This window comes from Lissotriton helveticus, chromosome 1_1 (genome assembly GCF_964261635.1).
Source record: "Lissotriton helveticus chromosome 1_1, aLisHel1.1, whole genome shotgun sequence".
Taxonomy (NCBI): domain Eukaryota; kingdom Metazoa; phylum Chordata; class Amphibia; order Caudata; family Salamandridae; genus Lissotriton; species Lissotriton helveticus.
The window spans coordinates 49,859,133-49,884,407 of NC_136057.1; the positions used below are offsets into that span (position 1 = coordinate 49,859,133).

The window sequence follows — 25,275 nt, forward strand, 5'->3', positions numbered from 1 at the left end:
GCAAGACCACAGAAAAGGAATTCAACCATATGATGGTCAGACCAGCTCACTTGAGGCGTTGACCAATATTTAATTTTAGAGCAATTGGTGAAAATTAGGTCCAAAGTATGTCCATTAATGTTTCTGGGGCCCTTATTTTGAATCTCTAACCCTAATATTGTAAGATCTGAGAGTAATAATGCAGTATCGGGGTGACTAGGAAGGTCTGCATGAACATTAAAATCTCCAAGGAGAATAAAATCTTCTTTGACTTTTAAATATGGAGCCAGAAATTCCACTAGAGAGAGTGAGAAGCCCGCACTTGACCCCGGGGGACGGTATACTAACGCCCCCTTCCAGTGAGTTCTAGAGGTGGAATTGATCTTAAAGACCATAATTTCCATCATGGGACAACTTCTTTGTTCTAGTAGAAAAATCTTCAGACCCTCTTCTCTATATACTATAGCAATGCCTCTCCCGGTTTTGAAAGGACGATCTAATTTAAGGACCTTATATCCCCTCGGAACCCCTAGCGTAATGGCGGGAACTGTGTGGGGTTATAACCAAGTTTCTGTGAGGAAACAGATATCTGGCTTTACGATATTAACCAGATCTCAGAATTCAAGATGGTGCTTTGGTAGGGAACGAATGTTTAAAAGAAAACTTTTTAAACTGTTCACTGGCGGAGTTTCCTCAGTATTCAAGCTGGTGGAAGAATTGGTGGGGGATGTTTGGAAACAGGGCCTAATAGGTAGCTTGGTTTTCTCGGCAATACCACCAGTATCCAGATTAGTAAAAGATGCCTGAAAACAGCAATGTAGGCATGAGAATGGGCCTTCGGGGCATAACAGAGAATGCACGACACAACCTACCAGAGGTTCTGGCTGCAGATCTTTAAGCGCCTGGGATGAGCACCGGATACTATGTCTCATAATTGCATCTAAGTCTTTTGAGACAGAGCCCATGGCCCCTGGCCCCGCCCGATCGCGGACGGGCGCAGACGGGCTTCTCTTCAGCTTGTTTTAGGCACGCTCTTAGGCGCACCCCTGCGTGCGATCGCTGCGCGCTCAGAGCAGAAGGAGGGCTAAATAGCCCTTCCTAAGAAAAGCCTAGAACGCTAACTGCTGCTCCGACCGGAAGTAGGTCTGGCTCTTACCTGTCCGCCCTCCGCTCAACGACACTAATTGCCGAGTCGGAACAGGGCGGGCAGGCTGGAGTATCGAGCCCAGACTTCCCTGTGTTGGAATGGGCCCCTGTTGCCCCTTATGGTACTAGGAGTGCGGCGTTAGGAGCGTGAAGGGAACTGAACCAGTAAGTGACAGCAAATATAAAATGTAAAATGCACAAATTAAAACGTATTTTTAAAAGACTGATTTCCTGGCGTCAGGTAGACAAACACGATAGTACAAGCGTGTCTGACACTCACATGACAGCTATGCTGGCGTCAAGCGGGTCGGGGAGACTCTCCCACCGTCCTCCCTACCGCATTGACCTCAGAACTCGACGGTAATAACTTATAATAGTCGAATTCTGATGTCTTTTCTTTTTAATCAGCGACTTGCTGCATCACAAGTTGCTGATAAGAAATTAGGGCCAGATGTACGACCTTTGGGATTTGCGACTCGCATATTGCGATTAATTGTGAGTCGCAAATCCCATGTTTGCGATTCCTAGTGGGGTCGCAAATTGCATGCCTCATGAATATTAATGATGCTTTCGCAATGGTCAACCCCATTGGGAATGGCTGGCACTCCCAGGGATGGTGGCCTGCTGGGGTCAGCAGACCACCATGTCTTGGACTGCCTTGTCAATAAAGCAGTTTTAAAAAAAAATGCAGCCTGCTTTCCTTAATGGAAAACGGGATACATTTAAAAAAGGAAAATGAAGATTTTCAGTTTAATTTTTTAAGGGGAGGCAGTAGTCCCTGGGACCACTGTCTGCCCTTAAAAAATATTTGTGCATCCATTCACAAAGAGGAAGAGGTCCCTTGGGGACTCCTTCCCGTTAGCGAGTGCTTTACTACCCTTGTGAGAAGGGTGGTGAACTGCGTGTTGCAATTGCGGTCGCACAACATTCATAGATAGGTTTTAGACTCGCTATTAGGAAGGAACGCTCTTGGCAAGGCCCTTCCTAATAGGGAGTCGCTAACCCCATTTTGCGAGTCGCTAATTCATTAGCTGCTTACGAAATAGGGTTAGTACATTGGGCAGGCCTATTTTGCGGTCGCAAAGGGGCCAAAATCCCCTTTGCGACAGCAAATAACAGTCGTACATCTGGCTCTATGAGACTTCCTTTTATACAGGGATTACTGAATCCCATGTAATATAAATATATGAACATATAATAACTTTGGAACAGTGCAGTGAATCTGCACACAACTATTTGGGTATAGCATGGCTAGTTTTATGTATGTCTGTCAAGCGGGCGGCCAAGTGCCATTTTCCATTTAATTCCCATTGAAAAAGTTATTAATAGAGCTACAGAAAAAAGGCTGAATGAAATTACAACAAACGTTACTCATGGAAGGGCCTTTGATTCATTTGATACAAATCCATCAGTTATTTTTATGAAGTTGAGCATTTGAAAAGTGTGTTTTTTTTGTGGGCTTCAAATCAAGACACTCGTCAATTAAATTAAAGCGAGCTGGATCTTTAGCCTAGAAATGGTCAGTGAATCTGGACTTGAGGACCAAATGTAAAAATATATTGAACCCGTTTGTATTAAGGAGCTTTTTCTCCTGTCGTCCATTTCGGATACATAAACCCAAAGTTGGGTCCTCCGACCTGAAGCTCCCTGATTGGCTGGCTACAACTCGAACCATTACAGGATAAAGGGACTTGTTCCTCCCATCGTATTAATACTAAAGCCTTAAGGAGATGTGGTGCCATCCTGTCTCTTCCTGGCACAGGAGCTGCCTAATGTTAACATTGGAAAAAAAATTGCTGATTTTAAGACTGAAGCTGGGTTCTACATTGTGATTCCCAAGGGGATAATGGACGGAGCGTTGTAGCAAATCAAACACTCACCCCCTGTCAACTGATCTGGGTTTAACCCATCCTCATTCTTTAGCTCACTCCACCAACCCAGTTCAGACATGGCCATATGCAAATCAGTATGACCCGGTGCCTCATAGGAACAATCCAGCCGGAACTGCCAAGCCATGTCTTCCCTGGACCGGAAACATGCATCCTGGGACCAGTTTCTAGATAATCATCTGTCATCAGCCAGGCTAGCTTGAATCCAGTGGCAAAAAGAGCAAGGGACCCACATTGTGGCCCATGAGGTCTGCAAACCTTGGACAAATGACTGCAAAACATTCAATTGGCCTTGGCCCTGGTGGACATTTGTGATTTTCAGAGACCTGGTGCTTGGTCTGAAACCCTATCAATGTCCAATAAGGATACACAAGTTTGCAAGTGTGGGAAAGTGCCTCTTTTGACATGGTTGCCCCATTTTTTTGCTGATCTATGATGTAGTTTTGTACTGTAAGTGCACTAGGTTTCTGTTAACCAGGTGCCAGATCTCGTTCCCTAATACTGTACCGAGACCATCTGCGGCGTACCACAAGGCTCATCCCACATGGCACCGCTCACCCACGTTGCACGATGGCACGACCTCAACATCATCTCCTACGCCCACGACACCCAGCTGATCCTCTCACTCACCAAAGACCCACACACCGCCAAAACCAACCTCCAAGAAGAAATGAAGGCCGTTGTCGACTGGATCAGAAACAGCCGACTGAAGCTGAACTCGGACAAGATGGAGGTCCTCATCCTCGGATCCACCCCCTCAGCCTGGGACGACTCCTGGTGGCCGATTGCACTAGGAGCATCCCCCTACACCCACCGACCATGCACGCAACCTAGGGGTCATCCTCAACTCCACCCTCTCCATGACGAAGAAGGTCAACGCCATCTCCTTCTTCAGCTTCAACACCCTTCACATGCTTCGCAGGATCTTAAAGTGGATCCCCCACTGAAACTAGAATGACGGTTACCCAGGCCTTTGTCAGCAGTAGACTGGACTACGGGAATGCACTCTACGCAGGAGCCCCGGCCAAACTCCTGAAACGGCTCTAACGCATCCAGAACACCTCCACACGCCTGATCCTCGACATCCCTCGATGAAGCCACATCACACCCCACCTGGAGGCCTGCACTGGCTCCGCATCAACAAGAGGATAACCTTCAAGCTCCTCACCCACACACAAGGCACTCCACAACACCGGACCAGCATACCTCAACAGCCGACTCAGCCTCTACAGCCCCACCCGCCAGCTCCACTCCACAGACCGCGCCCTTGCCACCACCCCCCACATCTGAAGAATGACCGCCGGTGAAACCTCCCCATCCGCCTGTGGCAGACCGAAGACCTTCTAACCTTCAGGAGACTCCTCAAGACCTGGCTCTTCGAACAGTAGCAGCGTCCTCCCCCCCCCCCCCCCCCAGCACCTTGAGACCCTCATGGGTATGTAGTGCGCTTTATAAATGCTATGATTGATTGACTGAGCATGGACTAGTAGATATCGCAAAGGCATGGTCACTGCTATACGCACAAGGTAGGATAGGAAGCAGCATCAACTTGAGATAACAGTATATGTACAAGATAACAATATTGTCCTAAGATGGGCACAACAATCAACATATAGACATAGAATACGAGTGTAGACATAAAGGCTTAGTATTTGTGCAAGATAACATCTTACACTTAAGAATTGTGGAACTTGGTTGAGGGTTAATTTTCCCGGCGAGATGTCAGTGATGTAAATTGTCTCTGACACTATAATTTTGTGGGACTTTGTTGAGAGTTGTTTTTACTGGCATGAAGTATTAGAAGGGACAGTAGGTGGCACTGGGACCAAATGTATTCTTTTGCGGTCTGGCCTCCAATATTTATACCTGGTGCCCACTTTGAAATAGGAGTTTCCAGAGACTTCCATGCCCATGGCCATGAGTTGTCGGACATCCCCTTCCTCCCTGCCCTGGGTCCAGCTTGTCTGGAGTCCCAAAAGTCCAGTAATAACTCCTTTGTGAGAGTGCTCATGCAGAGCCTTTGTGATTTGCAACTATGGTAAGTGACATCTCCTCTCCCCTGTTAAGTCAATGAGGCCTATCCTGCCAACACCTCGCTTCCAAATCAGCAGAGGAATACCGAAGCACTCAGAGAAGTCCAATGGCCATGTCGTGCGGCCAATAAAGAAGTACTGAGTTGTTTGTCGTGATTTATTGTTTTCACAAATATTCACCTTTCTTGCGTCTGAGACGTAAAATCCATTACTGACAAGCAGCCGGCACGTGTTTCGTCAGACTTTTTTAAGGCTGCAGCAGGATACATAAAGTATCTTACACAATTGTAACAAAGACATAGGGATAAGAAATGCAGCTGTTGAGTCACCATCACCAGACATAACAAGAAGAACACCGTTGTGATCCTGAAGTATAGACTGTGAAGAGCCAAGTGCATCGGGTGAAATCCTAAAGCAGATTGTGCCAGATAATCTGGCCGTGCTGTTATTGCAACTTGCTATAAAATCATACTACTCCCCGGAGAAAGTCATTGTTATCCAAAACACCAGTGATCAAATCTGTTAGCATTTCAGAATGCCCAAGTAAAGGGGCATATCCGATATCCAAAAAATGCTGTATGGCGGCAATCCCCTCATATTTGGGCATACTAGTATAAAATGAACAGAAGTCCAAGGTAAACAGTTTGTTGCCATCAGTCTACGCACATTTTTTTTCCCTCCTGTTCAAACATTAGATTGGGTGTGTCATGCTGTTGCATGCCAGGTATGTTTTAGGCTAGCCAGCTAGCTGCTGTCCATTTTTTAAGAACTGATATGATCACACAATGTGTTGATACCACAGTTCGGGATAATTTTTTGTTCTATAGCATTGCATTAATTGTTTTTAGGTCTCGCCTATCCTATTCCGCAAGGAATGGATAGGGGAGAATTTTAGGGTTGCATCAAAAAAGGTAAACCAGCTGGCGGATTTCTACAAGTGCATGTGATCGTGAACGCGCATCCGCCTGCTGGTTTAGCTTTCCCGATGCAACTCTAACCACTTCATAGGGATCCGCTCCGCCCCCTGCTGCACACGCTTTCCATCCGCCTGCCTCGAGCGCGTCCACTTCAAAGCCATCTGTTGCTCGGCCTCACTTCTCCACTTCTCCTCCCCCCTCCTCCCCCCTAATTACATCCCTGTTCACGGCTACGAGGCAGTGCTTCAAAGGGATCTGCAGTCCCGCCCCTAAAAGCTTCTTTCGGCGACGACTTTTCTCTCCTTCGCTCTCCTTCTCATGTTTTCTCATCCTTCTTTGCTGCACTCTGAACCCCCACCTCTTTGTTTTTTCTTTCTTTTTATCTTGACCTCTGTATCTTTCTTCTGTTTTCTCCCTGTCTGTTTCTGGGATGACTAGCATGAAAAGACCCCGGCTGGCTGAAGCTTGGGAAAAGAGACCACCATAAGATAATAGTAGGCGTACGGTTTCCCAACAACAGAGATCGGCATTAAAACAGTAATTCCTTATGGCATGTTTCTTACAAACCTGGCATTTTTAATGTGAACTATTTATAGTTCATGAACACAATAAAAATTAGAAGAGTAAATATTTCCACCCTGCCCATATCACTGATTAATTCGATAAGTAATTTCATTCGAAAACGTCCCATTTCCAGGAGCTGTCTGTTCGACTACGGGAACGACGATTTCTTAGATTAACGTGTGCAGCTAACTGCTGCGCGCTAACTATACGGTGTCCTGGGGCGGACACACATATCATAATCACAACAGCAGCAGTTGTATTTCGAATGTCAATAATGTTTAAAGTAACATTTGATGTACCTCGTATGAAAGATATGCGAATACCTTCCAATATCAGGTTTAAGGCATGGTGTGTGACGGCCGTTTGAATAATCACTTGTTTTTCATAGCACTTCAAATAATCACCATTAATTATTGTACGTTCGGAGAGCCCTCGCCGGAAACCTGATCTGTACTTGTTCATTGATGACCACGAGGTTAGTGGCGAGCCAGGAAGTAACCAGCTGGTCTGTCTGGATTAGTAGTAGATTTATTTTTATTTCAGTGTAGCTGAACAAATGCAAATGCAGATACCTCGTGCCAAGAAACCGAGCCTTGAAACAAATTTTTAGTGAAAGGAGCTTTCACATGCACTTGATTTATTAGCACTGTGAAGACTTGGAGACACTGGAGCAGAGCGGGCAAGAGAAAATGCCGGGGTCATGTTTCACAGAGGATCGGGCAGAGTTATCAGCCTGGAGAAACCTTGTCCATCACACTGGGCTATTGTAAGCATTGCCTTTTCAGCACACAGCATGAGCTCGCCCACGACTCAAAGTTACCAGTACCATGTCATTCCAATGCAAAACTGCCCCTGTGAAATATTCATGCTCACCGACTACATCCCAGCTCATCTCACCTTAAAGCAAAGAGTGCTTCTGCCCAATCTCCACTCCTAGCCTGTGTGCTTCTGTGTTTTTTATGTATAATGTAAACTCGACCCAAAGGCATTAGAGCGCTCTGGGAGCACGAGCTCTGTATGGCCGGGATGCCCGTCACCCCCTCCCAACACAATCCCCAAGGATGGGAAGTCGGACGCAGGCTTGAACTTTTGGAAGGCGGGAGGGAGTCACCCTCCCGGCCGTATTTATTAAAATATGAAACAAAATTTAAAACATTAAATAAAAGTTTCATAATCATGTACAATTTTACATTTATTACATTTCGATGAAGACATGTTCTTTGGCTAACCTTAACAGATCTCTAATACAAAGGTTTCCTAGCCGAGTCTAACATCCTGCAAATGCATACATTCTAAATTAAAATTGTACATCCTAGCATTAAGGGCCAACGGCAAGGTCTTAACCGGTGTCAGATCCCTACTACCAAAACTCTCGCCCTCACGCTGTGAGTGGCGCATGCGCAGAGGACTCTACCCTCATTGCCAACTGTAACTTCCCTTGTAATGGTGGGGGCCCCCTTTCCACTCGACGCCATCTTAAAGGTCGTCCGAGTTCCCGTGTGAGGTATCTGTAGGAAGGACAGCGTGGACTCCCCCCCCCCCCATCCCCACACTCTCTATCCGCCGTCGCGGATATCCGGCCCCCGGGAAATTAGTAGGAGGGGCATATAGCCACCTCCTCCCCTGGGAGGGGCCTATGGCCGTCTCCCGTTAGGCGACCCATCCTTAGTGGGTGCCGCCTCCCCATGGGAGGGGCCAATGGCTGCCTCCCCCCGGGCGCTCCCATCCATTCTGGGTGGCGCCCCCCTCTAGGGACCTTGAAATTACTGCTCACCGATCATGACCTTACCGCCCGACCAAAAAATAAATACGACAGTTGTTCACCTACTAAGGAAGGAAAAAATTCAGCATGCCTAATTGTATCAAGACTGTTTACTCCTAAAAAGAAAAAACAGTATCCTACAGACAGAAGTCACATTCTCAACCTAAACATTCCTTTACTTTTCTACAAAGGAAAAAAGGGCCTAACTCAGCCAAACTTTATTACAAAACAAACATTGCCATAAGGGGCTGGTGGGTGGGTCAAAATTGCTGCTTGTTCCGTCGAGGGCTCACGAGCAACGAGTGGGTGCAGCCTTCAGAGCACAGGAACAAGAGGACGCTTCTTCGGATTCCCGCTCTATTTATTCTTCTGCGGGAGGGCGTGTACCCTCCTCCGGTACGCCTACTGGGCGTGGTCATCGGTGTAGGTGTCTAGGACAACCATTCCTGGGCGGGAAAAGGCGCGCCCCGGCTACGCCGCTTCGGGCATACCAGCCGAGACACGCCCCCCGCCCAAAATGGTTTCCCGGGAGGATCGGGGCACCCAACCATACGTTCGGGGGGACCGAGTGGTCGCCCCTTTCCATTTGGCCGGGATGCCCGTCACCCCCTCCCAACACAATCCCCAAGGATGGGAAGTCGGACGCAGGCTTGAACTTTTGGAAGGCGGGAGGGAGTCACCCTCCCGGCCGTATTTATCAAAATATGAAACAAAATTTAAAACATTAAATAAAAGTTTCATAATCATGTACAATTTTACATTTATTACATTTCGATGAAGACATGTTCTTTGGCTAACCTTAACAGATCTCTAATACAAAGGTTTCCTAGCCGAGTCTAACATCCTGCAAATGCATACATTCTAAATTAAAATTGTACATCCTAGCATTAAGGGCCAACGGCAAGGTCTTAACCGGTGTCAGATCCCTACTACCAAAACTCTCGCCCTCACGGTGTGAGTGGCGCATGCGCAGAGGACTCTACCCTCATTGCCAACTGTAACTTCCCTTGTCGTGGTGGGGGCCCCCTTTCCACTCGACGCCATCTTAAAGGTCGTCCGAGTTCCCGTGTGAGGTATCTGTAGGAAGGACAGCGTGGACTCCCCCCCCATCCCCACACTCTCTATCCGCCGTCGCGGATATCCGGCCCCCGGGAAATTAGTAGGAGGGGCATATAGCCGCCTCCTCCCCTGGGAGGGGCCTATGGCCGTCTCCCCTTAGGCGACCCATCCTTAGTGGGTGCCGCCTCCGCGTGGGAGGGGCCAATGGCCGCCTCCCCCCGGGCGCTCCCATCCATTCTGGGTGGCGCCCCCCTCTAGGGACCTTGAAATTACTGCTCACCGATCATGATAGTTGACCAACTATCCGGCCCCCCCTACTCCTCCTAAAGGTCATGCTTCCTCAAACCCCTTAGCCATGCTATGAAGTCTCCTATGAGTAAATCATTCCCCTCCCGGGACAGGTGAACCCCATCATTCAGATACATGTGATCACCCCGAATACACCCATGAGGAATGCTATGCAACTGCGAAGAGCGAAACAATCTACCAATTTTATTGTTAACCCTCTTCACCGAATGGTTCAGTGCTGACACCGAAAGGCCCCCCCGCCATACCTTCCTGGGAATCATGTGGGACCAGGCAATCGTGCACCCCGGGATTCTTTTCGCCAACCAGCTAACAGCAGACAAAACTTGTTCAAACAACACTCGTCTACCCAGTGTCACCAAGTCATTGCCCCCCAGGTGTACTATGACTACAGATGGCGGTGACCTTTGCCGCCCTAAGAGACCCTCAACAAATGACTCGAATTGGTCAAAACAGAGCCCGCCCTTCCCATGGAAGGCCACTCTGTACCCGTATTCCCCAGCTGCGTGAGTCGCGTCACCTGCTTTGAATACGTCCATGGCGCGCCTCACGTATGAGTGGCCCACGACCCATACCACTCTCTCTCTAGACGGTGATCCATGACCGCTGGTCTCTTGGTACTGGGTCGACTGCAAATTCCGACCCGCGTGACAGGCTCGCGAAACTGTAATTAAAACAAAAGACAAGAAGCGTGAGTGCATGTCAATTGATCTTTACAACATGTGCAATCGCACACACCTTTTGAAGCAATTCGAGGACCATCGTCCCAACTGTTTCACTTCATCCGCACTCTGACCCCTGGCTGTAGCCTCAGTAGCAGCCCCTATCCTAAAGGAGTGGGTCCCAAAATCGCACGGGTCCATGCCCGCAGCAGCGATTGTCAGTGCTAGCACCCTCTGGAACTGAAAACTCGTCAGTGGGGTGCCATCCTTGTGCCTCAGCAAACTCCCCCCCATGTAGCCGCCCTTAGTGCCAAGTATTCCTCTATACACATTATCGGGCACGTGGGGGACCCTTGCGCGCGCTGCACAACAACACTATTTCCCATAGCCCCTTGGTCGGTCTTGGACCTGGCTATCGTGACCACCATCGAATCACCCCTAATTTGGACGTGATCCCTGCACAAGCCTCCCTCAACGTCTTTCTTATTCCTTGCGACCAGTTCGCTCACCCGCATAGCCCCATGGAACGCTAATGCGAAAGCTGCCCGGAACAGAACTGCTTCGAATTGGGAGGAGCATGTCTCGTCTAGTTTCGCCATGAGTAGGGACAACCTATCTAAGCCAATCGGGCGCCTTTCATCTTGCTTGCGACCCTCGAGGCGCTGCCAGCCGCAAAGGGCATTTTTCACTAAAAAGGAACCCGTTGGGTCTTTTATGCCATGCACCTGCGCCATGAATGAAATGGCCGCCCTATGCATATTGGCCGTTGTCGCTGATCGGCCTTCTCTGTGCAGTGCTACCAGGAACCCCAGGAAGGATTCCTCCTGACCCCAGTTCTGATTCCCTGTCGGACCCAAAAATGTGTAATAGGAACGAAACGCTCCTTCGTATGCCTTCCTCGTCCTGGGGGCTAAGCTTGCTGCCACGAGGTCTTGTAATCCGGGGCACCGATTAGCCAAAGTGCTTCGGGGAATGGTGCCGCCACTAGGTCCGCTGTAGGTAGATAACCCCTGAACGCCTGCATATGTGAACGAGAGAGTGCATCAGCTGCATGATTCAGTACACCCGGCACATGTTTCGCCCTGAACTGTACATTCAGTCTCATGCAAAGCAGCACAACTTCTTTCAACAATCTCAAGATCCATTTGCAGCGTGCTGCCTGTTGGTTAATGCATTCGACAACAGTCATATTATCAGACCAAAACACCACTGAGCGGTCTCTGAAATCGTCTGGCCATGCCATCAGAGCAACAAAAATGGGGAATAGCTCCAGGAACCCAATGTTGCTTGTGAGACCGCTGGAGTGCCACCACGCCGGCCATGTTTGCGCCGACCATCGATTACCAAAAATGGCGCCAAATCCCACGCTCCCCGCCGAGTCAGTCCACAAACCTAGCTCATCCGAAGACGCTGGCGGCTTGTTCCACACTACTCGACCGTTGAAGTCCGCCAGAAATGCCAACCAAATGCGCATATCCTGGCGAACCTCTGCAGACAGTCTCATACGGTGGTGTCCTTCTTTGAGACCAACCATAGCTTGTGCAATACAGCGTGAGAAGGGGCGGGCCATTGGTATCACTCTCAAGGCAAAGTTAAGCTGACCCACTGTTTGTTGCAACTGGTGCAGGGTCACTTTCTCCTTACCAAGGCAGAGCTTCAAGGAAGCCCTAAACTTGGCCACCTTTCCCATCGGCAAACGGAAACATCCCTCCACAGAATCGAGCTCAATTCCCAGAAACTCCAGTGAAGTAGATGGTCCAACCGTCTTACCTGGTGCCAATGGGACTCCAAACTCCCTCATGAGGATGCAGAAGTCGTGCAGCGCCTGTGCACATTTCGTATCGCCGGCTGCTCCCAAGAACAGGAAGTCATCGAGATAATGCATAACATGCCTATGCCCTGTGGCCTCGGTGAATGCCCACTCTAAAAAACAACTGAACATTTCAAAATAGGCACAAGAAATGGAGCAACCCATAGGCATGCATTTATCCATGTAATAACTCCCTTGGAATGCAAAACCTAGCAAACGCTGATCCTGCGGGTGTACCGGGAGCAACCGGAACGCCGACTCGATATCTGATTTCGCCATCAGCGCCCCGGGGCCCAGGCGATTCAGCATGGCCACGGCCTCATCGAACGATGCGTACCGCACCGAACAGACTTCTGGGTCAATGGCCTCGTTCACCGAGGAACCCCTTGGAGCAGACAGGTTATGAATAAGCCTAAACTCCCCTGGGTCTTTCTTCGGGACAACTCCTAACGGGGAACAGATGAAATCCGCCACAGGTGGGCGATGAAAAGGCCCTGCCACTCGCCCTAAGCTGACTTCTTTCGCAATTTTTCTCTCTACCACACTTGGGTTATGTTGCGCCGATAACTGGTTTTTACAAAAGGAGTCCCCTCGAAAATCCCCCGCCGGGATGTGGAAGCCGTGTAAGAATCCCTTCCTCAACACCCCAGCGGAGACATGATCAGGGTATTTGTTCAACCAAGGAGTCATAGCCATGAGATCAACGGGTGTAGGCAATTGGTCACAACGTTCTACCTTACTCCTGCTTGGACCCTCCCTTTCCTCCTGTCCCGTTGTTTTTTGATCTACATGAACTCTCCGGGTGTGAGGAATTCCCACAGCCCGCACACATATGCTTGAACCTACATGTTCCTTGCGGTCTGTTACAGTTGCCTCGATTGAAGCCCCAACAGACCCCCCGCTTGCCGCCATTCCCGCCGGTTTTCGGCTGGTGATCGCCACCGGCGCCTGCTCGAAAGGGCACCGCGGGCTTTTGGCGGAAGACCCCCGCCCCACTCCCGCCCGGCGAGGATGTACCTGCCGCCCCTGGCAGGAGTTGCTTATGCCATGAGACCGAGTCGAGGCAGTCCCATGTCAGAGAGGCATCATATTCTTTCGCTTTTCGGAATTTCATGTCATAACCTTTCCATTCCTCTCCCTCATACATTGCATAAAAATCCATAATACGAGTTTGATAGCAAGACAGTTCAGTTAACACCTCGGGTTTACGTTCCCCCATAACTGCAGTAAATATTGCAAAGGCCTTCACCCAATTCGTTACCGTTTCATCCACCCTGAATTCCGCCATCTTGGCGCGCCACACGCTCGGGTGCCACAAATCTTTCTGGGTTTTAGCATATTCCATCTCGCGATGGTCAGTTAATAATGAAAACATATTGACATATTTGTCTCCCCATATTAACTCTTTTGTGGCCATAGGGATGTGCTGTGCCACCCTCTCCCCCCTTGAGGGTAATGAGCCCTCCCCTGCCATTGGCAAAGCGAGCTTACCCGGTTCGGTCGTTGTTCCCGCCGTTTTCTCGTGACCAACTGCAGGTCCCACCGGTGCCACCTGTGGGGAAACAAGAGGAAGATTCGCCTTTGCGGCATCTCTCGACTGCCGCAATTGCTGGATTAGTAGCTTGGCCTCTTTGGCCGTGTCTCCAGGTGCCACGGCACCCCCTGCCTTTTTATTGAGCCATGCAGCCAACTGAGTGGCCAATTCGGGAGGCATTTCCTCATCGTTAGCGGGGGTAATCACTACCGGGATCGGTTGACCCGCGTCTGGGATTGGTACCGGGTTGTCTTCCGGTGTGACAGGGGCGGCCGGGGGTACCTCTGGGACCGGAACCTCCCCTGCAACCGCCCTCTTCTTGACCCGCTTCCCTCTACCCTCGGGGACGATTCCCGGCAAGGCCGGGTCTATTACCTTCTTAGGGTTACCAGGATTGCTCAGTGCAGCCAGTTGTTTTTTGACCTCCGCCAAACCTCGACCGATCGATTGGACTTGTCCGAGTTTCCGGTCCATGCAAGCCATCCGGTTCGACAACAGGCGTAGCACCTTATCCGTCTCGGAACCCTTTTCTGCTTCCTTGCCAGCCATGGTTTCGAGTATCCGCTCCTAGACGATCAACGAGGTCCTGGACTCTTCGACTTCGAATAACTGAAAGAGAAACACAAGAATTATAAGTTCTCAAAATTGCTGCTTGTTCCGTCGAGGGCTCACGAGCAACGAGTGGGTGCAGCCTTCAGAGCACAGGAACAAGAGGACGCTTCTTCAGATTCCCGCTCTATTTATTCTTCTGCGGGAGGGCGTGTACCCTCCTCCGGTACGCCTACTGGGCGTGGTCATCGGTATAGGTGTCTAGGACAACCCCTCCTGGGCGGGAAAAGGCGTGCCGCGGCTACGCTGCTTCGGGCATACCAGCCGAGACACGCCCCCCCGCCCAAAATGGTTTCCCGGGAGGATCGGGGCACCCAACCATACGTTCGGGGGGACCGAGTGGTCGCCCCTTTCCATTACACAAGGTCACATGCATTTTTTAAGCATCGGGAGATTATGTTATATGCCCAAGATCACAGGATGTTAATCCAACTCCAGAACACGAACCTGGTTCCACACTTCCAAAGTCGGCAGCCCTGACAGTAAGGCCACGTGCTTTGCTTAGGAAAGTCATAGTTCTCCCTTGATGTTTTGTTATAAATAAATATGACGTGCTAGTCTCGCCTGGGCAGTCCGAGACAAGCAGCCGACTGTGTTTGTTTATGTCTTTTTGTCACCACTCGAGCACGCTTGTAGTCTCTCGGTAAAGCCCCAAATGCACTAGCACCAACTGAATGTTCTAAGCATTTAACTTCAATCTCATCGCCTGAGGGGAGCACCTGGAGGGGGCCCGCAGACTGTCAATGTAAATCAAGTTGATAAAATCTACATGCGCATCTGATAAAGTGCGAGCCAAGCAGCAGCAGCTCAGTGACTACAGATCTTGCTAAGAGTGAGCTCCCAGTGTTCACTAGAGGGTCAGTGATCATTCTGTTACACCCTGCTGATATCCGTGCTCTGGGGAGGCGAATGTGTAAGTTGGGCTAGCTTTATTCAGATGGGTTGAGAATGGAATGATACACTGGCTGTGAGAAGAGAACAACATTGGTGGCCTTAAATAGACCACCGAAGAATGCTTGATCTGGGTTCAACATATGCATCCGACTGACTCTGCCACTCCTGTTTTAATATCCTGAGCGGACCTCAGTCCTCACGTTTCGCTACGCCACTCGCATGACTCCTTTTACTATGTTCACTAAGAGTCTTTGAAATCTTTACTGCTTCCATGTCGCAGGAGGGTATTACTTGCTAGGATGGAACATACAAATGTCGCTTTGAGACTCCCAGAATCCCCTCTGCCCTAAAATAGAGGGGAACTGGGGGCTCCCTAGTAATCCGTCTTTAATGATCAGCCACACAGTCAAATAGTAGACTGTAGCATGGTGCAGAGGACCTTTCTGCTTTTTATGCCCTCTGAAGGCTTAATAACTGAAGGTACTTGAAAGCTTACCACGCAGTGCCACAAATTACAAGCCACATAAGTACACTGCACTCAATGCAACATACACTCCAAATACCACTCAGTGCCACATAATTACACGCCACATAATTACACTGCACTCAATGCAACTTACACTCCAAATACCACTCAGTGCCACATAATTACACGCCACATAATTACACTGCACTCAATGCAACATACACTCCAAATACGACTCAGTGCCACATAATTACACGCCACATAATTACTCTGCACTCAATGCAACTTACACTCCAAATACCACTCAGTGCCACATAATTACACGCCACATAATTACACTGCACTCAATGCAACATTCACTCCAAATACCACTCAGTGCCACATAATTACACGCCACATAATTACACTGCACTCAATGCAACTTACACTCCAAATACCACTCAGTGCCACATAATTACACGCCACATAATTACACTCTACTCAATGCAACATAAATACACTTTATCTATCGCCATCCCTCTAGCTGTCTATCTATTGCACTCACTCTATCTATCGCCATCACTCTATCTGTCTATCAATCGCCATCTATCTATCTATCTATCTATCTATCTATCTATCTATCTATCTATCTATCTATCTATCTGTCTGATCTATCTATCTATCTATCTATCTATCTATCGCCCCCTCCCTCTATCTATCGCTCTCTATCTATCTATCGCCCCGTCCCACTATCTATCGCTCTCTATCTATCTATCTATCTATTGCCCTCTATCTATCTATCTATCTATCTATCTATCTATCTATCTATCTATCTATCTATCTATCTTTCTATCGCCCTTTATCTATCGCCCTCTATCTATCTATCTATCACCCTCTATCTATCGCCCTCTATCTATCTATCTATCGCCCTCTATCTATCTATCTATCTATCGCCCTTTATCTATCGCCCTCTATCTATCGCCCTCTATCTATCGGCCTCTATCTATCTATCGCTATCTATCTATCTATCGCCCTCTATCTATCTATCGCCCTCTATCTATCTATTGCTATCTATCTATCTATCTCCCTCTATCTATCTATCGCCCTCTATCTATCGCCCTCTATCTATCCATCTATCGCCCCTCCCTCTATCTATCGCCCTCTATCTATCTATCGCCCCTTCCCTCTATCTATCGCTCTCTATCTATCTATCGACCCCTCCCTCTATCTATCACTCTCTATCTATCGCCCTCTATCTATCGCCCATCTATCTATCGCCCATCTATCTATCGCCCTCTATCTATCTATCTATCGCCCCCTCCCTCTATCTATCGCCCTTTATCTATCTATCTATCGCCCCCTCCCTCTATCTATCGCTCTCTAACTATCTATCTATCGCCCTCAATCTATCTATCTATCGCCCCCTCCCTCTATCTATCGCCCTATATCTATCTATCTATCACCCTCTATCTATCTATCTATCGCCCCCCCCTGAGGAAATAGAAATTTTTAGGTAGTCAGTGTGACCCCCACTCGCACCCTATCCATGCACCCATGCCCCATGTATGTCCATGTTATCATGTAATTCCTTTTCGGTGCCTGTTTTGATCATGCCTCTGCATTTCCGTCAAATGTTAGCATGTCAGTTAGTGAGCCCTCCATGTATATAGTACTAATTCCGCATCCAGGCCTACGTTTCCAACGCATTTACATGGTGCACTTTTAAATATTGCAAAGCACACGTTTTCCACGTTTTTCTGGCTCAGTCGAGCCAGACCCTTAATTGAGGCTCCGAGCCTCTTCTGTCTCTGAGAGCTGCAGTTTAGGTATGCATCCCTGACCTCTACCTTACTTCCTGCCCAGCCGAGCGGTGCCCGGCTCGGCCTGGCCTGCCTGCCAAGACGGTATTTTGCCTACAGTTATCTGCTCAGCCTCCGCAAAAACACATTCCAGTCTAGTGAAATAGGTAAACATATTCCAGCCTGCAGAGCAAAGGGCCCGGCCTTCCGGTCTCCTTACAAGTAATTTACTGCACCTGTTGCCATAGTAGGCCCATGGCCCCGCGCATTGCACAAAGACACGTATGCACCCACTAGCATTCAGTGATGTACGGCCTCTGCCCGAGAGACCTTTTACTTCAGACAATACATCCTCCAAACACAAGATACCAGATATACTATAGGTGCAGGTCGTTCTGACATCCCAGACACCAGACTCCTCTACTAGTGCTAAAGTCAACCCCCCAGCTCTCCCCAGTTACACGTCAATACCACGTCATGCTCAGTTGCGCGCGCATATGTGGTAAAGTTTTCTGCTGACCCTGCAGAATTTCTCTATGCATCCACCCACCTATGACACTTCTGTGACGCTTCCAGCACACACCTCCGTTTACGCCCCTGTACACACCTTCTTTTACGCCCATGTGTTCTTATCTCTCTCTTTTTCACTTGTTACGCCTACTGTATTCAATGCAACTGTTCAGTTTTACTATATATAATGTGTGATGTTAATAAAATGTTGAATATCCCTTCCTGAACCTTAGTGGTGATGGAACCCGATGTCCAGTGACTCGAGCCACTTAATTAAAGCCCGTATGACTCAGATACCACGGACTCTGCCTCTCATTTATTGAGCTATCCTTATTGTCATTTAATGTATAGAAAAATAGTCCCGGTAATTTTATTTACCACATAATCTGGCGCCCGAGCAGGAACCCCTCCCCTTCCCCACGCGCCGGCGATGTAACGCAGGCCCCTGACCCCTTCTACAGCCGTGACGGACCCCTTACAGTGCACACTCGCGGGTTTTCCTGCTAACTCCCTCAGGCCCGCGGAGGAGACGGAGACTGCGATCGAGCATCCAAACGAGGCGGTGAGGAATGCGGAGAGTCCCGACCAGAGCCCAAGCCGAGAGAGCAAGGTCCGAGGTATCCGGATGCCCACCTGTTCCGAAGCGCATGCGTAGCAGCCAGACGCCGTAGCAGTCCAGTCCAGTCCAGTGTCGAGTTTCCGAGGCCTTCAGTTTTGCTTCCCGGTGAGTACCGTTGTTGGGAACGCATCTAGACGGGTTCATTAATTTGTGCCCGGTCCAGACGGGTCTGGGTACGCAGACCCGGTCCAGACGTGTTCACTTAGGTGGATACGGTATGACGTGTCTCTTTATGGGACCGGTATGTCTGTACTGTTTTAGCAGTGCATCCAGTAATTCAGTATTCTAGTATTGTTTCTCGAGATTTTCAGAATTATGTTTTTCTATGTACCAGGTAGTATCTGTCCGAAATGTTTTTAATGTGTTTAATGTCGTGGTATGAATGATTGTTTGCAATTCATTACTGTGTTCATTGTGTTCACGTTCAAGTAAGTTCAAATATGCCGCTGTTTTCGAAATTACGTCAGATAGGAACCAGGAAAGGGATACTCGAAGAAGCAGTTCCCGTCCCGCCTAGGGACACTCCCGGACATTTTATGTACCATAAACATGGCTTAGATGCCATACTGTACTTAGACTTATGGGTTGACTACACCAAAGATCTGGAAGAGAAATATAGATGGCCTGTCTCAGGGACATGGGATGCTGATTGCATCATGAGAGTAGAGGAAGCATTGTGGAAAAAGAAAGCCAGACAATCCCAGAAAGATGCCATAGAATTGTGGCGTAAAGAAGCGCATAGAAGAACAGAGAAAGAAATTAAGAAAGCAGAGAAAAGTAGAGAATCATCAGAAAAAGCCCAAGAAAAAGAACTACTAGAAGAAGGTGAACGAGTTAGAGCAGAACAATTAGACTGACAAAGAAATGCCCTTATGAAAGGCATGTACCCCCTTCTCGCCGAGGGCCTACCTAAGGCTACCCCGGAAGTACCCCGTAATTTACCGCCACCACTGGTTCCAACTAAACTCCGTCATAAACAGACCGCAGCGGAAATTTTCCTTTCTTCTTACTTAGATGACACTGTCCCAGAGTATGCAAATACAAATCCTCCTCCAAATATTCATCCTCACAACCCTGTTAATGACACGATTCCCCCCACTGTTTCTCCTGCCACTGGTCCTGGCAATCCTTTTAATCCACCTATAACCCAGGACCAACCTACATTACCTACACCTACTTTACCAGCTACACTACCACCAGCGACAGCACAGCCAGTAATAGTTGACGATCACACTTCAGGAGGAGCAGTAGGAGGAACCCCTCTCACCCCGCCTCAAGTAAAACGAATATCACTAAGAGAACTAAGATTACAGCGCACACCAAAAGTAGCTACATTCGCAGCCCTTAAACAGTACCTTACTGATTGCATATATGATCCAGTACCAGGCAAAGACCAGATGCTTGTATATTCAATACGTGTACGACGTGTTACAAACTATTTGACTATTTTACCAGATATGAGGGGACATTTAGACAAAATATATCACTTCATTAGAACGGGGGAGGGACCAGAAAGTATTCACGAGGCCATGGCACACAGGAAAGTGGAGATCCAAAATATGATCTTACAGTTTTTGATAAATTGTTTGATAAGGGAACAAGATCAGCCAGGTAAAAGCAAAGAAGAGATGAAAGTCCTGACAAAATGGAGTGACAACATAGCTGATGGTAAACATAGTAAACAGGGTTGTATAGAATCCATGTATAGAAAGATTCGTAAAGAAATTCTAGATATACACGAAAGGGAACGAGCAGAGAGAGAAGCCGAGAAGGCGGAGGATGAAGTCTCAGAAGACGATGATATAGAAACTGAGAACCCAAATAGAATAGCGTACGTAGGTAGGGCGAGACCCTTTGACAAACCCATACGCCCAGAATGTAAGAAAAGTTTTCTTTCTCCCATACCAGAACAATGTTCTCTTGAACATCTATTCCAAGCCACTGATAAAGTACTGAAACAACGAATAGGTTACAGTGAACTTAGTACCATGCATGAACAGGAACTAGCCCGGTCAGCAGTACAATGGGCTGGCAATACTAGCGTATATAAAGATGACATAGTAGCGCAAACATGTTTGAATCTTTCCCCAGACGAACAGCGACTAGCTGGTATGTACATGATCCAACACCTCATTACATCGTACGAAAGTCAGCATTCTGATCCAGGTCCCCTATATAATATATTGGAAGAGTTACTCCTAGGTAGATGGAGAGGCCTAGGTACCGATTTAATTAATGTCATTCTAGAACAGCGACACAAATACAGGACTTTCCTGACTCCACATTTCGTTCCTGTTCCACCCCCAGTAAGGAAAACATTTTACATAGACAGACAGAATCCCTTACGAGAGGTTCATCCCGTTAGAGATACTGGAGGTACCCTTCATCGAGTATTCGTATACACACCTTTGACGAAAATGGAATTATTGGAAATGAAAAAATTTGTGCCGTGTCATGATAAAGATCCAGCAGGGTTCCACCGTGAATTAAAAGACATGCTCCGCATGGGAGAGTATACATATGCTGATATACTTAAAATGTTAAAAGTTCTGTTGTCTGTAGGTATTTACGAAAAACTCAAAGAAAAAGAATGGGAAGTGGGAGAGAAAAAGATGAATTGGACAGAATTAGAAGACGAGGAAAATAGACGGACCCCTGGTACTGGCCTCGGGCCCAAAGCTAAAGAATTACCAGAATTATTAGTACAGGTCCTGCCGAGGTTATTGACAACTAAAAAGGAAGACTGGGATGCTATCTCAGCCTGCAAACAGAAACAAGACGAAGACACTAGTGATTTTTATTCCAGATTCGAAAAATGTTTCATTATTAATAGCGGCCTGAAGACAAGTAGTGAATCATACCCACATCTTTTTGTGACCAAATTAGTAGAGAATTCCTTAACACAAGTTAAAAATAGAGTGCTAAAGGTTGAGAGTACCTGGCAAGCTAATACCCCTTCCCAAATGTTACAAATGTTACAGTACCACCAGAACCGAATTAGAGAAGAACACGAACAGAGACGCATGAAAGACACGAAAATGAAAGTACTAGTTGCTCAGTCTGTCCCAGCTGATGGTCAGAAGAGGGGTACGACACCGGCCGGCCATTCTGCAGCTCCTGTAAAAGGGACGTGCAATTACTGTAAACAGCCAGGTCACTATATAAATGAATGTGCTGTCCTGAAACACAATATAGCTACAGGCAAGACGAAAGAAAGACCGCGTCCTCCAAGACAGGAACATGTTCCGCAGAACGCGCAACCTCCTCAGAACACGCAACAGACAGTAGCCGTACCCCAGCCTATAGCTGCCACACAAGTTACACAGCAAATGTACCAGTATGCACAGTCAGATTACCCCGATTATCAACAGTATTCATGAAACAGCCTAGAGAGGGAGGTTGGCTTGCCCCTTATCGAGGTTCCTGTAGATCAAGAGGGTCCCTATGTACATAGTCAGGTATTAGGGAAAGACAGAAAATTTTTGATTGACACAGGGGCGAGCAGAACTACCATCAGTCATGACGAGGTTCCAGGGGCACCCCTCTCAGGCTCACGTAATGTTTCCCTGGGATTTTCAGGAAAGCCTATTGTTAACGAAGTGTCAAAAACAGTTTCCCTAGAAGTTGGTCCATTGTCCCGTATCTCTTCGGATTCTGTTTAAATGGCCGAAGCTTCAAATTTGCAAGAGCTCCTCAAGGGTTCACAGAAAGCCCTAGTATTTACAGCCAAGCACTGAAACGACAACTAGACAGTATTCACATGCCTACTGACACTGCCCTGCTCCAGTACGTTGATGATCTCTTGATCACAGCACGAACAGAACGTGATTGCGAACGTGCATCACTGACAGTCTTGTATTTTCTGGCCGAAAAGGGGCATAAAGTGTCCCCTTCGAAGCTATAATTCTGTGCCCAGCAAGTGGTTTACCTTGGACACTTGCTGTCCAAGAGGGGTAGACAGTTGACACCTGATCGTATCCAGTTGATTGCACATCTTCCACAACCCAAGACACAAAAGGAAGTACGGGCCTTCATTGGCCTCACTTCTTACTGTAGACAATGGATTCCCCAGTACGCATATCTAGCAAAGCCACTCATACAGTTGACAACACAGGAGGCAGCGTCTTCGACTGTCCTCCCTTGGACTCAGGAACATACACTTGCTTTTGATGAATTGAAGAAAGCCCTATGTCAAGCACCTGTTTTAGTGTCGTGTTCAGCCAGACTGACTAACCTGGATATCCGGTACAGCAGGAGCGAGGTCGAAGCTAACTTCCTTCCTCCCTAGACACGGTACCACAGGCGAGTGTAAGACCAACACTCGCATATAGGACCATACCCAGGGAAGGGGAAAAGTGGATAAATAAAATATAAAGATGTGGCAGCCAGAAACCATCTACAGGACTTGACAGCAGGAGAAAACGCCAAACGTAGAGGTTGTAAATAGGTACCTGCACAGGGATACAAGAGCAAGACAGTTACCTTTTACCCTACCACACTCTGCCTTTCTTTGTATTATATAGGAGGACTGGCACTTACTCAATAAGGCTTCCACCCTTGCATTAGGAAAAAGAAGGCAAAATATGAAAAAGAAAAGAAAAGAAAAGAAGAAAGGATCTGCCCACGACCCTTATATCCAGAAAGAAGCAAAAAGGCTTCCAAGTTACTCTTCAGTGATGCCACAGGCTGATTTCCCAAACCATGAGATCAAGGATCCTATAGAATGTTCCCAATTGTCAGACTCAAAATACCAAAGGTTGCAGAGTTCTGAATCCGAGCCACTCAACAGCTCTTAGAATGCCAAAAAATGTTCAGCAAGGTACCATTGCCAAAAAACAACTAAAGTCAAGAATAGTCTTGTAAAAGAAAACAGAAGAGTTTCAAAACCACCCTTCTTTACTAGCAAACCGCTAGAATACACACTGATGATTGACGGTAACTGGAGACAAGCTAGGGTTGAAGCAGCGAACTCCAGAGTCTATAATCCTGATTCAGGGCACAACTATTTACCCCAGCTCACCCCAAGGCTCCTCAGCTGTTCTCCGAGTCTGCACGGCTTCCCAGCGCTACTTTGAACTCGGCGAGGCTCTCTGTGTCAGCGCGGCTCCCCGGCGCTGCTTCTCTCACCAACACTCGGCGAGGCTCTCTGTGTCAGCGCGGCTCTCCGCTGATCCCAGCGTCCACGCCCCAAAATGAACGGGCGAGATTGAAAATCTCCCGTCTCCGTCCTCAAAAACACGTAACTCAGTACTAGAACGTAGATCCGAAGGCTTGGTCCAAAAGTACAAACTACACAGGTGACAAGCACCGCGGCAAGCGCTGAGAAGGCATAAATAGAAAACGGACATAGACAGGTAGAGACAGAGAAAAAGGACTACAGCAAGCATTCTGGGATTTGTAGTCCCACTATCGGGTTTGAATCGTGACAGAACCCCCTCTCAAAGACCGACGCCTCGGCGGTCCACCAGGCTTCGTAGGGAATCTAGCGTGGAAACGCCTCAACAACCCAGGACAGTGCAAGTTACCAAGAGGTTCCCATGAACGCTCCTCAGGGCCATACCCTTTCCAATCAATCAGATATTGTAAGGCTCCCCTCACCCTCCTGGAATCCAGTACAGCCTTGACTTCATACTCAACGTCCCCTTCCACTGTCACAGGCGGAGGTTTGGCTACAGCTCTTGTCCCTTGAATGTATGGTTTCAGCAAGGACACATGGAAAACGGGATGAATGTGCCAAGAAGAAGGAAGCTTTAATTTCATGGCTACTGGATTGATCACAGCAACAATGGGATACGGACCCACAAATTTAGGTTGCAAACGCGTGTTGCCCTTCAACCTCAAGTATTTGGTACTCAACCATACCTTGTCTCCCACTACATAGCATGGTTCTGGGGTTCTCTTTCTGTCTGCCTGCGTTTTGTCACGGTTTCTGGCTGCCTCCAATTGCTCTTTGGCAGACTGCAAAACAGATTGAAGGTGGGCATGATGTTGTTGTATGGAGGGATGAGAGGAGGGGCATAACTGATCAAATGGCAAGGAATTGGGGTGATACCCAGTGAGACAAAAGAAAGGAGAGCATCCTAATGAAGAGTGAGTCGTGTTATTATAGGCAAACTCAGCCATCCACAACAACGTCCTCCACTCTTCCTCCTGTTGCAGTGTAAAGCATCTTAAATACTGCTCTAGCGTCTGATTCAGTCTTTCTGTTTTACCATCCGTCTGCGGATGGTAACTTGTTGATAGCCTAGCATCTATTTTCATCACTTCACACAAGGCCTTCCAGAACTTTGAAGTGAACTGAGTGCCTCTATCTGTTATTAGAACAGAAGGAAGTCCATGCAACCGTACTACATTCTGTAGAAAGACTATAGCTAATTCGCCTGAGGTGGGTAATTTAGGTAATGCAATAAAATGACCCATTTTGGTGAGATGGTCTACCACCACTAAAATGGTGTTGTTGCCGAAACTGATAGGCATTTCCACTATGAAGTCCATTGAAACTGTATGCCATGGATAGGGAGGAATAGGTATAGGACGCAACAATCCAGTACTTCTTTGATGCTGTGCTTTAGCCTGGATACATATGGGACACTTGGTAACGTATTCTTCAATATCTTTCCGCATGGTTTCCCACCAAAAGTACCTGGAGGTAGTCTGGAAGGTCTTGAGCATACCTGGATGTCCACTCAAAGATGAGTCATGGGTCCATTGAAGGACTAAACTTTGTACTTCATGGTC

At 47.8% G+C, this 25,275-nt stretch overlaps 1 protein-coding gene across 1 annotated transcript in view; it reads left to right on the top strand.

The window, feature by feature from the left end:
• The window catches only part of LOC144821799 (uncharacterized), a 66,431-nt gene that overhangs the window by 8,167 nt on the left and 32,989 nt on the right, over positions 1-25,275 (top strand). The window contains exon 2 of the mRNA XM_078679001.1: positions 6,106-6,108. Within this exon, the coding sequence (XP_078535127.1) occupies positions 6,106-6,108 (3 nt within the window). The remainder of the gene's footprint in view (positions 1-6,105; positions 6,109-25,275) is intronic.